The following is a 16,995-nucleotide window of genomic DNA, read 5'->3' on the forward strand; positions in this document are numbered from 1 at the left end:
TCCCAGACCCCCACTGCCTGGCAGCAAGACCAGCAGTACAGTGTGCAATGCAGTGGTAGGTAGAGCTCCAGTGTGCACTTTTTACCCACTTGAAAAAGCCCTCCCATCTTCCCTTAGCCTCTTCCAGGTGTCTGTTGCATCTTTCAGTGGCATCACCTCCAGTTACTTCCAGTGGTAGTTCCAATAGGTGGACCATGCAAAGTTGTCTGGCAAGGGACAAACATTTAGAAATGCTGGTATAGAAGGTCAGAGTTATCTTTGGGAGAGGATCAAAGGCATGTTGCATGCATACAAGATGTCTGTGTCACTTTTTGGATCTGGTTCATGGTAATTGATGAAGTTGATGATCATGCTTTTATGATAACTGCAGACTGAATTTCATTCTCCTTGCTCAAAAATAAGGTATACATTTTTAAGTACTCATATTTTACACATTATGTATAATGTATCAAAAACATATAGGGTCCCTTTTGAACTTCAGTTTGTTATTTGAGCTTTAGCAAAGCACAGTTCCAAGTTTGACATCCTTTTGAAGGTGGTCGGGGGATTGGATTTCTATATTCCACTCAATCACCCCCACTTCCTACTTGTTCAGTTTAGCAGTGAGCACATACCCACAGGCTTCTGCCTAGTCCCAGTCAAGCGCAATCTCTTTTCATGCTGCCCTTCTCCTAGTTAGGGAAGCTAGCGCACAGAGGGATAAAAAGTCAAATTCAGTCCCCCAAGGGGAACTGGATTTCTGTGGCACTAACAACGCTCTCCCTTACAAGAGCATTGGTTTCTCTCCAAAGGGAGTTGGAGTGTCCTTCCCACCCCACAGAGTTAATGGAGGAAAACAAGAAAATTTTGTTAAATGATGAAATATAAGTGATAAACTAGCTAAGTCTAAATCCACAGTGATGTAGGATCATTTCACAGGACAGTCTTACAGCATCTCCTTGTACCTGGCCAAGGATAGGCAAACTATGGCTCTAATGCCTCCATTTTTAAAGGGCTGTTGCCCAGTCAGAACACCCCAGTATTCTGTTGAATCATGCTGCCTGGAACATTTCTGTAGTCAAATTGTCCTGTCCCCTGTATAACTTTTTTTATCTTAATGTATTACCCAATGTTCCTCTAAGATCTCTGCAAACAGGCTTTATCAAGATGAGACATCAGAGTTTCACAGCTGCCTGTGACTCCCCTTAATCAGAAGACCAAGAGGAGTGAACCATCTGTTAAGAGTGGCTTTGCTGAAATAATTTAAACCCTTTAAAATTATGCCAAGCAAAACTTCCTGGAAAAAAGTACAAAAAGATCTTGCATTTAGCCCATATTTGCTTGCTATCCAAACCCTTCAAAAGGCACAGTAAATTCACATTTTAAAAGAACTAGCATTTCAAAAGAACCTGTAACCTAACTTAGCCTCTAGGTGTTGATTGTAAGCTTTGCCTAGAGCAGTGATTTTCAATCTTTTTCATCTCATGGCACACTGACAAGGCACAAAAATGGTCAAGGCACACCACCAGGTTTTTGATAATTGACAAGGCACACTATGCTGCCAGTGGGGGCTCACATCTCCCATTGGCCCTATTAATAAATGATCTTCCCCCAAATTCCTGTGGCACACCTGTGGATAACTCGTGGCACACCAGTGTGCCACGGCACAGTGGTTGAAAATGGCTGGCCTAGGGATTCATACTGTACGCAAGCTGTATATAAAAAAAGAAATATAGTTTATGTCTATGTTACAATCCTTCTGTCATGTAACAATCTATGGCTGTTACATTTTTTTCATTCCGTGGCAGGCTGTGGCTGTTATACTTGATTCAGAGGTAGTATGTTGATGTGGTATGACACTAAACACAAAAGGAAATGTTAGCTGTTGTATTGCTATATATCCAGTGTATATATGTCTTGAACATCTTAACAGGATTCTTAAAGTTATAAATAGATCTATAGGTGCTTTCACAGTTGCTCCAACCTATAACTTTTTTTTTTTCTAAGAATTTCCAGATCAGAAACTGTTTGGTGCTCTGTTGATCAAATGTGTTGTGCAGCTGGAACTTATTCAAACCATCGACAACATTGTGTTCTTCCCAGCAACCAGCAAAAAGGAAGATGCAGAAAATCTAGCTGCAGCACAGGTTGGTTGGTACTAACATTCTAAGAAATATTTTTGTTCTTGGATTCCATCTTCCTTTTCTGTAAAGTCAGCTTCTCTACTTTCTGTGGGGAAATTCTTGAGGATTTTCAGCAAGAAAATAAGTTTTATTTTTGTGTGTTTTAAAAATAGATATTGTACTTTTTCCAGACAAGGGTTTAAAGAAGCTAACAATCACTAAAACATCAGTAATATCCAACCAGCATTTATAACAGTGTAAACGCAGTTATCAAAACAAGGAGGAAAACAGTAATGCACCAAACCAGTCAAAAGAAATAATCCAAGGAGCTAGAGCCCCTAGAGCAGGGGTTCCCAAACTTTGCGTTGAGACACCGTTGGGCATCAGAGGCCACCAGCTGGCTGGCAACAAGACCAATGACACAGCTTCAAAGCAGAGGTAGGAAGCTCAGCCCAGCAGGCTGAGCTGTAGCATGCAGTTTTTGTGTGCTTTGAAAAGCCCTACCACCCACCATGCTGCTTTGAAAGCTCCATCGTGCATCTCCGAACCTGGATGTAACTGACGATAGTGTCATCACCAGTCATGTCTGGGAGTCGTGTGCTGCTTCTGCAGCACAGGGGGTGCTGCAGACTGAAGAAGATTGGGAAATGCAGAACTAGAAGAAAGATGTAATTGAAGGAGTCTTTCTGAGGCCTGTTAGAAAAACATTTGGAATCTGCCAAAGTAGGGAGAGTGACAGCCTTGTGTCCTGTGATATGAAGTTCCATGGGATGGGAGTTACAGTGGAGAAGACTGTTGTCCCTGACAGGTAACTGAAAGCAGCTCACAATAATAATTAAAATACATATTAACATTCAGTGGAACAATATAATTTAAAAAAATAAAATACATCTCGATCAAATGACTGATATCAAAGTGAAGGTTAAAATAACCAATAATCAAAAATCTGCTGCCAGGCAGCAAGCGATCATGACTTAAAACAATCTGGGAAAGACCATAACATCTCATTAATAAAACCCAGATGACTGTGTCTTATACCGAGAATCCAGTTCAAGTTTTCTATAAAAACGGGGGAAGCAGAAGTGTAGATGAATTTTCTGCTTCTGCTACACCTATCAGCCCCTCCAGTTCATCTTCAGTGCACAAAGGGAATATAGATATATGCCATTAATCTGATGGGATTTTTCTTCATCTTATCTTAAAGATTCTATATCTGTCATTCACACACATTTTGATCTGTCATTCAAAAGCAGCATGGCAGCTGCTTTTCTGCAACAGAGCTGCTTTGTGGGAATGACCCACATGATCTGCTCTGTCTACTTGGTTGCATCAGTTCCACACCAGCCTCCAGCTGCATGGTACTGTACCATTGAAAAGCAGCACCCATGTGACTTCAAGTGCATGGGAAGTGTTCATGTTGCTTGTCATGTGGATATGCAACAAAGGATGTGTGGGTAGATATTAAGAAGTAGCATAGTTCAAATTGACAGGCTTCTGAGGAAAACACTTTTAGGTTTTTCGAGTTTTTTCCTTTAGTTGCTGCAAGTTTATTTAGAATCTAGATCAGGGATGCCCAAATCCCGACCCGGGGACCACTTGCGGCCCTCAGGGACTCCCAATCTGGCCCTCAGGGAGTCCCCAATGAGCATCTGGCCCTCCAGAGACTTGCTGGAGCCTGTGCTGGCCCGACATGTGCTCTCAGCGTGAGGGTGACTGTTTGATCTCGCACGTGAAGTATGGGACAAGGGCTCCCTCCACTGCTTGCTGTTTCACATCTGTGATACAGCAGCAGCAGTGAAGGATAGGCCAGCCTTGCTTTGTGCACGGCCTTTTAGAGACCTTGAGTTACTGCAAGACCTTCATTCATTCATATAAGTTCCATCTCTAATATATTCTTGTATGTAAATTTATTCAAATTTTAAATGTAAATTAATTTTTTTCCTGGCCCCCAACACAGTGTTGGACAGATGATGTGGCCCTTCTGCCAAAATGTTTGGACACCCCTGATCTAGATGATCGATATTGCAAGGTTTTATTGTGTTGATCAAAATTGGCAGCTGTTATGAATGTTAATCTCTTGTTTGTTTTCTCCTTAGAGAGATGCAGTAGATTTTAATGTTCACGTAGATACGCAAGATCAAGGAATGTATCGCTTTTTAACATCGCAGCAGCTTTTCAAGCTGCTGGATTGTTTGTTGGAATCTCACAAATTTGCTAAAGCTTTCAATTCAAACAATGAGCAAAGAACTGCTCTTTGGAAAGCAGGTACGGTTATATGTTTAAGGGCTTTAAAAGAGAACATTATATTTTATTCCTATAAAATAGGTGCTTTGAAAATCCAACGAAATTTACATCGCTTATCCACCCCCCAAGCATTATTCCAAAGCAGGCTTTTAGGAGGAGCTAGTAAAATTTAATTACCCATGTCGTTTTGACAGGTTTTAAAGGAAAATCTAAGCCTAATTTGTTGAAACAAGAGACTAGTAGTCTGGCCTGTGGGTTGCGCATTCTGTTCCGTATGTACATGGATGAAAGTCGCAAAGATGCTTGGGAAGATGTGCAGAGGCGCCTACTGAAGTAAGGACCCTTTCACTGGCTATACCAGTCTGTATTAGAATGGCATGTGTTAATTTTTAAAAAATTGCATACTTTAGTTATTTGCAAGCATGTTGAGTGTTAAATAAAATTCTTAGTATATTTTTATGCAGTGGAACAAGCTGTACCTTTCTGCTCCTTACCATAGAGAGGGTAATCTGCAGTTATCCAAGAGCATATGAGTTAACTTTTGGTATTCTACATATTAAATTTTCTTGGTATAAGATTTGTATCTTGTTGGAGATGTGGTTACTGGCACATGATTTGTAGATAATAATGAACCTGCAAGTGTATTTTATGATAAGGTCTGTTTATATCATTTTAACCATGTTATTTTTATAATAACCCACACTATACCGTTTGTTGGAAAGATTTTCTGTTGCCATTCAGCTGGTTCTATTTTTTGAGATAAAAATACGTTTTGTTTTATTGAATCAGCGGATCATTCAACTACAGCTGTTCCATATTGCCAGTGGCTGCATAGCCAATGCAACCATGTTACTGCTTTACATCTAGCCAGATAAAGGTTGTGCCATGTGCTGAGTGATGTATTTGCCCATCAAAAGAGTGTCTTGGCTTTTAGTATATCATGGGAGACTGTAGGCACGTGATCCTATGAAGTGTGTTTAGTACATCTGTCTTGGAATGTGTGCTTGGTCCCCTTTCTGAATGTGCAGCTGTTCTCATCTAGGGTTCTTTTACTATTTTTATTTTGTCCTAAATCCCAGCTGTAGAAAACTATTCATGCACTTTCTTTTCTGTTGGTGTGTTGTTGCAGTGTTTGCAGTGAAGCTCTCAGTTACTTCCTTACTTTGACATCAGAAAGTCACCGGGAAGCTTGGACTAGCCTGTTACTTTTATTCTTGACCAAAGTCCTAAAGATAAGTGATGATCGGGTAAGTAATTCTGAATGTGTAGGGAGTTTTATTCCAAGCCTCCTCATGAGATACTTGTGCAAACCACTGTCTTCAAAGTGTAAAAACAGGGATGCATAGACCTTTTCCAGTCTGATTCTTAGCTCCAGGATTAATTGTGGATTGGGCCCCCACAGCAGAAGTTGTGTGACAGACTTGGACTCACTGCTCAATCACACCATCTTCAGTGCCTTTTCAGCATATATCATTTCCTCCTTCTGTCCCATTACCACCAGCAAGTCAAATGATGGCTGTACAGGTGCGACCTCAGTATTCACTGATTTGGTATCCACTGATTTGACTCACCTTTGATACCAGGGTCCACCTTTAAATGCTTTTAACAAGGAAAAAACACCAAAATCCAATTCCCTACCTTTGTACTGTTAAATAATTTTAATTTCAGTCCACTAGATTCCATTATTCACCCCACCTAGTGGCTGAATGCAGTATAGCATCTATAACAATGCGTTCTGGGGTGACAATGCAAGAGCAAGAAACCTGGAAGTGAGTCTTTAAAGATATTTTCCACTGATTTGGTATCCACTGATTTTTTTTTTTTTAATCCCCTGGGGATTCTGGAACAGAACCACTGGGAACAGAACCCCCAGTGGATAACAAGGCATGACCTGTAATTTCAACTGGAGGGGGGGTGAGGTGACCAATGACCAACAACCAGTGAATGTTATGAAGACCCTGGATACCATATATCACATGTGTAATGCATCCAGTATATGTGTGTATATTGGAAAATGTAGTTCCTGTTGTGCTCAAGTGTAACCCACCACACATAGTAGTGATACGGTAATTAGATGGTTGGTTTATACTGATTTTTTAAAATGAAAAGCTCAAGGTTAAAAGTTGACTATACATGGTAGTGTGCAGATACTCTAGGATTTTAATCTGAACCTTTCCACTGTCCCTGCTCCCTCAGGTAAATCCTGCTAATCACCTGCGCTAGGGGGTGGTACACAGACATTTGCAGCCTTCCTAATTGTCTGTTTCATGAAGTCCCAAGTCTGCTTAAGAATAGATCTCCAAAGTGAATGTCTCACTCCACATTTACAATTCTGATTTTTGGTAGCCATTCTACTGAAAATGTAAAGCAAATATAAATGAAGCGCCTCACTTTTGTTGATACTGTGTCTAGCTGTAAATTTGTATCCTTTGTTATCAGGGACATGAAATCTGTATGGAGAATGATCACACACCATAAAAGGCAATGTTAGAGTGATAGGGCCCTAAGAACAACATGGTTAAATAGTGTGGCTTGTTTAATTTGAAAGGTTTGCACTGAAAAGTCATGAGAGAAGTTCATCCTTGTGTAGTGGTCTCCTCTCTGGTGCATTAGAGGAAATTATTTTAAAAGAATATTGAAATGACTTTCTTCAGGAAAGGGACATCAAAATTCATTGGCCCTGTGGAAAAATTTTTTAGATTTTTCTTTAAAAAAAATTCAGATAAAAAACCACTATCTTGTTGTTAGTAACTTGAGGCTCTTCTCTCTTATGTTCATTCCTGGTGCTGTCACCCTTTTGCTTTGGAAATATATAGTAGAAATATTACAGATATTTTAATGCTGTAAATTGAACTTACTTCTGAAAGGCTATGATTCTTAACAAAATTGTTTTTTTCCCAACAGTTCAAAGCTCATGCATCATTCTACTATCCTCTCTTGTGTGAAATAATGCAGTTTGATCTGATCCCTGAGCTTCGAGCTGTTTTACGGAGGTTTTTTCTGCGGATTGGGGTGGTTTTTCAAATATCCCAACCACCAGATCTAGAGGCACTCAAGCAGTAGAAGTGTGTTGAAGGAAACAAAGGACCAAGTAAATTTGCACTGAGTGTCCATGAGAAGAGTTTCTTTGTACGGCAGCATGCATGTATGGATTCTCAGTATGGATTAGAACTGTAATTTAGGCTTGCAACACTCTAGTATTCCATTGAGTTATCTCTTTCTCCAGTCCCTACCACTTTCCTGGCTTGTGCTGAGCATAGAGTCAGTTTTAAACACAGTCTTATTGCCAGCCTGGACTGTGATACCCTTACTTTCCTAAACCATGATATATAATCAAAAGATGCTTATGATGGGTGTGAACGTAAGATGTACCCAAAGAACTAACATTAAGAAGTTTAAACTTCTACAGAAATACAACTCAGGAGAGCTGTATTTTGAAAAAGAAAATCTTTGCAGTTAAAAAAAATGGAAATAGTGCTCATGGTAAGAGAACTAGCAACTATGTGGAATTCTTATTCTGAAGATTTTTTTTTGCACACTCAGGCTGTCTGAGATAAGTAATCATCTTTCTGTGAAAAACTGTACAGAGATGCAGGTCTGTAATATAAAATTCTAAAACACTATACAGTTCTTCCTGCATTCTTTTATTTCCTGTATTATTTCCTAGAGATGCATAAGTTTGTTTACCAAATGCACTAGTCTGGGTTTGAGTTGTGATTTTTTTTCTACACCCCAGAAGTTAGTCTTGCTGACTTTTGTCAAGCGGAGAGGTTAAAATATCACAACTGACTTAATTGTTTGTAATATACCTGTGATAGGGCTTTTAAATATAATAAGCCATTGCAATGATCCTTCAGGACTGGAACTTGAATCACTGCAAACAAGTCTAGGTTTGTCCACTGTCACTTTTTTTGGGTTGTTGTTTGATGTAGATTTCACTCTATGTACAGAATTTAATGTTGAATATATTCAAGTAACAAATCTGGCATGGTTTGGGGATGGTTTTAAATTTATTGGAAATGTATTCATACTGTGAATTGTGCTCTGATGGTTTAAGAAAAGATTGTCAAGCATTCTGTCTTACAGTGGATGTAGAAAAATTTTTCAGATGGAAAAATGTATATGGTACAGCTCTGTAAAGTTTTCTATGTAAATTCTGTACAACTTTCTGTACAATATTGGTTCTCATCTGGCATATTCTAATCAGGTTATAGGTCAATAAAGTTTTTGAATTCTTTCATCGGTGCAATCAAAACCAATGTAATGTAAAGCTACTTGTTTCAATGTCTTAACTTGAAGCTTTAAAGTACACTGGACTAAAAGCCATCCTCAAGTATTTAACAAGAAAAGCAATTGTGGGGTTTTACTTGTTTGATACAGCCCTTGCTAACGGCTGGAGTTCTATTAGTACGAAAGAATGAGGAGCAAATAAATTAGTTCAGCAGCCGTTTAATGGGTAGTATTCTGTTTCGTGCTGTACAGGAAGAAACTGTGGATTCTACCCAATGTTCTTGAGGAGCTCTTGGGTCTCTAGCAATGTAGGACTCTAGCTAGTCAGTAAGTGAAAAACAAAAGACAGCCCTCCCTTTGGTTTCATTCAGGTAGAGGTAGTGACACTCCTAAGCCAGCTTTGCAAACTGTTTTATGTCTTTCAGTACTTCTAAATTCTAGGTTACACCTTCCTTTTCTTGTCTTTTTTCAGTACATTACCACTTTTTCTTAGGGTGCAGACAGAGATGAAGTTCTCTGCTCCCTCATATAAACTTCAAAGCCCTTCTTCCAGTTATACTCCTAATGTGTACGCATGCACCCTTTCTTTGTTCAACTACTGTTACAAGCTGAAAATGCTAGGTTGGGGCTGACATAAGGCCAGCAACACTGACTACATGGTACCATCCTTTGAAAAGATACCCTCATGCTTAGCTTCAAACTCTTCCACACAAGCTCATGTTCTTGTAACTGGAGATTAATTGTTGAGTTAGAAATAATGAGAAGTGATTGATAAATGAGAAGTGCTACCAGTCACTATATTACTATTAGAAGTATAGCTTCATTTAAATTGATTCATAACTATAAGAACTGCTTCAAACTTTTAGTAATAAAATAATTTATTTTATAACCTTAAGATCAGACCATAAGTTATACATTCAATAGCACTCAATGACAATGTTTGCATGAACACACAAGAGAATACACAATTAGAAGATTTATCATTTTAGAACAAATGATTGGATAGAAAGAATTGCATGAGTTGTAAAGGAGCAAGAGGAGGAGCTTTTACTCTAAGTTGCTACTACACATTTGAAAAACTCAAGTCACAATACTCACCTCTGTTAAATGTAGGACATGTTTCACAATCTTGTAGCAGGTACTTGTCTGAGGTAATTTTTCAAAAGGGCAATTAAAAAACCTGCCTTTGTGCTGTTAACCTAGGTAAATATGCCAGCTCTAACCTGATGATACCAGTGCAGGAGCTAAATCTTGGATCAGATCAGTAACATACTGACAACTTCATGTCAAAACATCAGTTTGCCTGCTTATGCATAACATTCATTAGATCTCTGCTTCTGTACACAACATTTGCGTTTTAAAAAGCAAAAGTGCAATAGTGGAGAAACATTCTTTTAAAAGGCACAACTGGCTTCAGTACAGATTTATTCAGCCATGCGCAGTTGACAGACCCTGCCAGTTGAAGGGCAAGTTCTTCTCTGAAGAAAGCTTAACCTGACTTGATTGCTCAGCCATAAACCTTTTAAGGGTTTCTGATGTTCCTGGTCTCAACCATTGCTCAGTTGCCACTGTGTCAACAGAGTTGGATCTTCTGCTATCTTTGGTTGGCAACTGCTTCAGGATGTCCTCTGCATTTCCCAGGGAAACATCATTACCTTGAGGAAGAGAAACTAAAATTTAGCATCTGTTTCTTAAAGGTATACTATTGGGACAGTGATAGCATGGTGAGTCAGGGTAAGATATTTAAGTTTCAAATTTTACAGGCATGCTATTCAGTCCATGGATGCTCAGAGCCAAGAACATGATATGATGAAACAACTACTCAACATGTCCAAAGTCAACTGCTGGACAGCTGGAGCACAATAACCTTTTTCTAGAAAGTCATGAGTAAAACAAATGTGATGTCCTGTCAAAAGGTGGAGAAATGAGGTCTCCCTCTACCCTTAAAAGTTCCATTGTAGAAACTAGCCCCCATGTTCCATGCTCTGGTAACCCACAGCATGCTTCTCTCTTTTCCCATTTTTTTTGGAGAGAAAAATCTGTAGAGGATGTAAAAGAGAAGAACACAAACTGATGGTGAATTTTTTCCTGGAAGTTTTTAAAAGCAAGGCATCCAATGAAATTCACGAATTAGGCTCATGTTTACCCAAAATGGTTTGGTGGACATAGAAACCTTATCAAGAAATTTTTTCCCCACATTTTTATACTGCCCTTCCTCCAAAGAGCTCTGCTCAAGCTCCTTCAGCTATTTGAAATTACAGGTTGAGCCTCATTATTCTGGGTTCTGTTCCCAGAACTCACATAGATGGCAAAAATCATACTATAGCAAATCAATTTAAAAAACAAAGTTCCTTTGCTCAGGTGATTTAAAAACAGCCTTGCTGACCTTTATGATGTCAAGTGGACAGTCCAACAATCAGTCTCTCTGCAGGGGCTTAGAAAAGATTATCTTTCATTTGTTCAGGGGGAAGGGAGGGGGTTGCTTGGGGAGAGAGAATGATTGATGGATTGTCAGCTGGCTCCCCTCTAACTATTGTAAAGGACTCTTTTCCTTTAATTTAAAGGGCCCTTTTCATCCTGTTGCGATAAAAATCTCTACAACAGTAAGAAAAGCATTTTAAAGGGGTGCATTTTTTCCCTTCTCCAGGGATCAGCACATTCCTTCTCATTTGCAGTGGCCATTTGTGTTGAGTCAAATACGTGTATAAAAAATCTGTATGACAAGGTTGGACCTGTATTCTTCTACAGGAAAAGTACTTATTGTCCTTAACTAAAAAGGCCAATAGAATGCTAGCACTTCTTTAGGTAGCCCGATATTCTGATACAAAAACAACAGAAGTTGGGCTAATGAAATTATTAGAAAAATATATGAATGCAATCTCTTGTCTATATTCTAGATATGTTCCTTCTACGACAGTGGTTCTCAGACATTTAGCACCGGGACCCACTTTTTAGAATGAGAATCTGTCAGGACCCACCAGAAGTGATGTCATGACCATGATGTCGTGACATCATCAAGCAAGCTGGAACATTACTTGGTGTAAAGGGAAAAATATTCCCTTGCCCCAAGGAGATCTCCACCTTCCTCCGAAGCTGTGCTGAATACAGCGGAGGCCATGTTGCACCAACGCAGTTTAGGATTGGGCTGCCCCTCTTCTGAGGGTGGTTTGAAAAGAATGGATTGCTAGTATATGTCAAGAAAACAGATAAAACATTAATTTTCCCCAAGGCAAGGAAATTATATGAAATTATAATTCCTTATAATTATGAAAAGATGGACACTAAAGGGCAATGAGAAGTTTGTTCTGTTTTCAGAACTGCATAAGTTGCAAATTTAGCCAAAGCTACAAAATTAAAAGACCACAAGCAGAGGCTGTTTAGCAGCACTGACAGGATAGCACACAGACCCCAGGAAAAGCTAAAAAAAGCATTCATTCAGTAAAACTTGTACTGGCCACAAACGGCTCAGAAAAAGAGATACTCTTATTAAAAAGATACATGAATGCGTCCCCACCCAGGGGCTCTAGTTATGCACTCTGCAGCAATACTGAAGTGATGTATCTGCATCTATGAAATTCCACATGCACATTTGAACTCTTTGAAGACTTCACTACTACTTTATAAGAATTTAGATTTCACAACTAATACAAAATGAAAACCAAAGTGAAAGTTGTTTTTCTGAGGAATGAAGACAAAAGGATGTATTCCCCACAGTGCTGCTTCAGCAGTGATCAAATGGGAACGGAGGGATTGGTCATGCTTCCCACCATCAAAGTGCACAATGCACATGAGATCTCCCCTACTCATGTGACCAAGGGCAGAATGCTCAAAGCAGCCCTGGAGGCTTCCAAGGTTGGCTCTGTGTGCAAAACTCCACTGCATGTGACTGTGCAAAAAAGAATTTCTAAACTTCATTTCTAGAACAAATCCAAGCTAAATGAAGCAAGACAAACTACCATAAAGATTCCAATTTGTTGTTACAAACAGGTTCAAGGAATCTGTCAGTTTGTCATGGCTTAACTTTGGAATACCTACAGCCTGGTCCAGTAAACCACAGATGCTGCAAGTACATTGTGCTGCCCATGGATATGCTTCCTGACTGCAAAAAGGTTTCCATGTCAGTATTTCTATAGAACAAGATTTCATAAAAGCAACATGGTTGCTAGATGTAGTCTCCCCCCCCCCCATTACTTCAGACATTGGCTTCTGTGCATCCAAGTAGCTGGCCTGTGGGAGAAACCCATTTCTAGATGGACAACATTTGCTACAATAGGAGACTGATCTCCAAATTGCATCTTCAAATATCTATCTAAAGATACAAGAAACCAAAATTTGACCACGTACTCACCCTGACTACCACTTCCTTTCTACCAAGAAAATGTCAAAAGTGAGTCCAGAGTTTGTTGTTGCAAAATGCTAACCTATCAAAAAAGAATATTTGGGGGGGGGGGGAAGCCTTTTTAAATACTTGTAACGTTTCTCAGTCATATAGCAACAATAGCGGCAACATTATTAATGCTTAATTATGATTTTTGGTTTATCCTGAGAAAGTCAGTCTCCAGCACACACACACAACTACCCTCAGCAAGATGGAGAGTGGAGACCTGGGGCATGTTTAGGGGGTCCGCAGACTACAGGCCCTGTCTATGGCTGCTATAGGCCCTGTCTATGGCAACTCTAAAGTGAAGCTGACAGCCAAAGAGAAAAGGGCACAAGTACTTTCAGTCATGCAAAGGAGCCTCACAGAGTTGTGGCTGTCTCCTAATTAGTACTTCATTTGTTCTCCCTTCTGTCCCAAAGCTGTTGAGCACAGAAAGAGAGAAATGTAGGGTCTATTCTTGTATTTCCTTAACCTGCTACAGCTATGAAAAGCAACTGGTTGAACAAGGGTTGGGAGTATGTCTTTGTAAGCTTATCTTCACCAACCATGAGCATTCACTTTAAAATAATGAACATATATTTCAACAGCTTAACAACACTCAGAATATGGAAGGGGCTTTCAGTGGCCAGAATCATTTTTCCATTCCCTTTTATGTCTCCCTGCTTAATAGCCTTTGACATTTTGGCTTGAAGTACATTATAACCCATAATGTATAGTTCCTTTCTTGCTCTTATAACTCATTGTGTCACACTCTTCTGCTTCTCAACAGACTTGTTTAAAACAAACCCTAAAATATGATTACAGACGAATTCAGCGGAAGCAGCCAGAGTAGTTTTCGCTAGGAAGAATCAGTCACTCTGAATGACTTGGATATGCAGCTTATGATGTAAGAATGTAGCACTGCGCTCTTTGCTGTGTGGCAGAACTGCTCCAACAGCATGACAACCATTAACACAGGTCCACTACTGCTGCTACCTAGACTATTTTTGCTCCTTTTGTATTTATGCATCTTAAATGGAGATCCACATCAATATCTTCTGCTATAGATTCTTCAAATGAACTATACCTATGTGAATTGCCTTCTTTCGAAGCTCATTTAATCTTTGCAATCGCTCTTCGTTTCTGGCTTTCAACTGATCTATATTGATACTAGAGTTTGAGTACGCAGAGCTATTGTCAGGCTGTGGCGACGGTGTCTGCCTCTGGAAGGAATCATCCTAAGAATTTAAGAGAAATTGAGTGGTGAAAAACAAAGGAAACATTGGGTTGTAGTCAATGAAAGTTAGACAAGGCTAAGTCTTGTTGAAATTAACAGAACTTAGTCAGTCACAATTGTTCAGTTGATTTCAATACACCTTTGTTAGATATAACTTCCTTTGCATTCAATTCACTAAAAAGATGTCTGCATGAAGCAATGTGTAGACATCTGCATCATCCACGCACATCAACGTATAAAAATTCACAGCGCAGCACAAGGAAACATGCACATGAATACAGAGAAATCTATTTCCATGAATCTTTCAGGTACCAACTTGCCTCTTGTGTTGCTTTACCATATTTTTGTCATATTATGCAGCAGCTTCATTGTTCAGTGTCGGCTTTGATTTCCATATGGGCCTCCATCCCAATGCTAATAATTTTTTTTTAAGTGGCAACAACAAAAGAATATTTTGCCAAAAGAACATTTTGCTAATGTGAACGTTAAAACATTCACATCTGCTTATTATCCAAGACCTGATACTGAGCTGGACAAGGCCCATTTTGGTCCATTACTTCACCACTATTGAAGTACAGTTGAATTTTCTGGAATTGATGAACTATATCATTGTAGCAATACTAGTGAAAAAGTGACATTTTAAAAAGGCATGTTGCATTTACATAATGTCCCAATATAGCTAAGGTTAGTTGTACTTATGTGTGGGTATGGGTGCCCTTCAAGGAGAAAAGCCGGACATAGAATGAGTAAATAATGTCCCACTAAGGCTGCGGTTTTCAAACTCTCTGGGAGTTTGAAACCCGCAGTAAGTCTTTGCAGGGGCGGGGGGGAGGCAGCAGGGGCAGGGGGAGGGTAATGACGCAATCCCCAGGATCACATTGCTCAGGGGGCTGCAGGGACTGGGGTGCACCGTCCAGTCCCTGCAGCAGCCATCCCTGTGTGCGGGGAGCCCTGCACGAGCGCCTGCAGGGCGCCCCAGGTCAGGGAAAGGGAGAGTGGAGCCATCTGCTCTACCTCCGCAGAAGCGGAAGCGGAGCGCGATCATCCCACTCTCCCTTTCCTTGACTTGGGGAGCCCTGCAGGCACTCGCACAGGGCTCCCCGCACACAGGGACAGCTGCTGCAGGGACTGGAGGGTGCACCCCAGTCCCTGCAGCCCCGTCAGAGGGGAAAGCGGAGTGATCGTGCTCCACTTCCGGTTTTGCGGAGCGGGGCGCGATCACTCCGCTTTAACTTTTCCTGACCTGGGGAGTCCTGCCGAAGGTTGCGCAGGGCTCCCCGCACCCCCAGGAAGCTGCAGGAGGCTTGGGCAAGTGCACCCAAGCCCCTGCAGCCCCCCTGAGCAGCACGATCCGCTGCCTTCCCCCTGTCTCCTGGCTGCACCTGCCCCTTAAAGGGGCAGAGGCCAGGACCCATAGGCTGGGGCGTCATGACGCCCCAGTTTGAATACCACTGCACTGAGGGGAAAAAAGGGACAACTTAGTCCAAACTTACATAAATCCCACTGATTTCATGAGAGTGTGGTGCAACTAACTTTATCAGTACAATTTACCTTCAATTTAACAGACATTGGAAACAGATGTTTTCTGCTTCTTTAAAAACTAGTCATACAAGTTTTGTGCATGTACATCTCCAACTAGTTCAATGCATTTGTATTTAATTGACTTTCAACATTAAACAGACACCCCTGTCCCATTAGGGTTCACCATATAAACCCCACCTTTAGTTAGATGGGGACCCATGAATTCTATTACCTTTTTCTTCTCTCGCCTCCTTTCCCTTGCAGACATAGGTGGTGGTGGAGGAGCAAAATTCATATTGTTGTTAGGTTCTTCTAAAGTGGGAAAGGTTTCACCATCAGTACCTAGAAAAGGAAGAATCTAAATATTAACACAAAGATTTTTAAGCCATCTCTATAAACAGAGAAATGTGTTCAAGACAGCTTCGAATGAATTGAGCACATTTATGCATCTGATAACACTTCAAAAACAAATATGCAGGGCTGACACCCATGGTCAGATCTGCTAGAGCAGGTAACCCTAGAATGGCCTGCTACTGAATCCCTCCATCACACCGACCAACGGGGAAGACAGAAAGTAGGGACCAATTGTATTTCTTCCTTCCCACTGATGGGGGAGCATTACTCCCAGCCAGAGGTACAGTTGCTGGGAAGAAAAATATCTGCCTCATTCATCAACAGGGAAGAGAAGGAGGATGAACTGATACCACTTGAAATTCACACTGATGCTTTCCCTTTTCTTCTAACTCACACTAGTTTGTATCTTATTCTCCAGCATGTCTGTTCATACAATTTCAGTAGTTTGATTTCCAAGTAGAGTTGATTTTTAATCCTGTCTCATCTCCTCCCCCAGCGCCAACTCAGCTTCATCATCAAAATTACAGATGCAGTACAGTCAAACTTGTGCTACAAGGTTTTTGAACTTGAACCACTGTTTAATCCCAAAAGATGAATGGGTTTCTCCCAATCACCACATAGGTCCCTCAAACAACTAATGCTGGTTTAGGATAAGATGCCACACACAAGTTTGGAAGAAAGAATGCAATTCAGGACTAGCATCAGAGGGACAACACCAAGTGACAACACCAAGCATAGGATAAGTACTCTTTACTACCTATCCAATGGTAGGTACCTATCCAAATGGATACTACCTATCCAGTACACTGACAAGAACCACACTGAAAAATGTACTTGCCGATAAAAGCACTCTCAGACTCCAGAAGTGAGTTTTTCATAAATTCATTTGATTCATCATCCCTGACCTGCAAAAGAAAACAGTTCAGAAGAATAAATGTCTCCATGAA

The 16,995-nt window shown here is 40.4% G+C and overlaps 2 protein-coding genes across 6 annotated transcripts in view; one reads left to right on the plus strand and one right to left on the minus strand.

Moving 5' to 3' along the window:
- The window catches only part of ARFGEF1 (ADP ribosylation factor guanine nucleotide exchange factor 1), a 99,593-nt gene extending 91,009 nt beyond the window's left edge, over positions 1 to 8,584 (plus strand). For both annotated transcript variants that reach the window (XM_066622770.1, XM_066622772.1), the window contains exons 35-39: positions 1,987 to 2,126; positions 4,199 to 4,367; positions 4,541 to 4,679; positions 5,476 to 5,593; positions 7,251 to 8,584. In XM_066622770.1, the coding sequence (XP_066478867.1) occupies positions 1,987 to 2,126; positions 4,199 to 4,367; positions 4,541 to 4,679; positions 5,476 to 5,593; positions 7,251 to 7,409 (725 nt within the window). In that variant the 3' untranslated portion in view covers positions 7,410 to 8,584. The remainder of the gene's footprint in view (positions 1 to 1,986; positions 2,127 to 4,198; positions 4,368 to 4,540; positions 4,680 to 5,475; positions 5,594 to 7,250) is intronic.
- An 895-nt stretch (positions 8,585 to 9,479) lies between these two features.
- The window catches only part of CSPP1 (centrosome and spindle pole associated protein 1), a 77,673-nt gene continuing 70,157 nt past the window's right edge, over positions 9,480 to 16,995 (minus strand). For 3 of the 4 annotated variants that reach the window (XM_066623759.1, XM_066623758.1, XM_066623757.1), the window contains exons 28-31: positions 16,887 to 16,953; positions 15,927 to 16,036; positions 14,024 to 14,174; positions 9,480 to 10,231 (exon numbers count right to left, since the gene is read on the minus strand). In XM_066623759.1, coding sequence (XP_066479856.1) covers positions 10,005 to 10,231; positions 14,024 to 14,174; positions 15,927 to 16,036; positions 16,887 to 16,953 — 555 coding nt within the window. In that variant the 3' untranslated portion in view covers positions 9,480 to 10,004. Of the gene's footprint in view, positions 10,232 to 12,924; positions 12,998 to 14,023; positions 14,175 to 15,926; positions 16,037 to 16,886; positions 16,954 to 16,995 lie in introns of all 4 variants that reach the window. The other variant, XR_010794307.1, reaches the window with a different exon arrangement.

This window comes from Tiliqua scincoides, chromosome 4 (genome assembly GCF_035046505.1).
Source record: "Tiliqua scincoides isolate rTilSci1 chromosome 4, rTilSci1.hap2, whole genome shotgun sequence".
NCBI lineage: Eukaryota > Metazoa > Chordata > Lepidosauria > Squamata > Scincidae > Tiliqua > Tiliqua scincoides.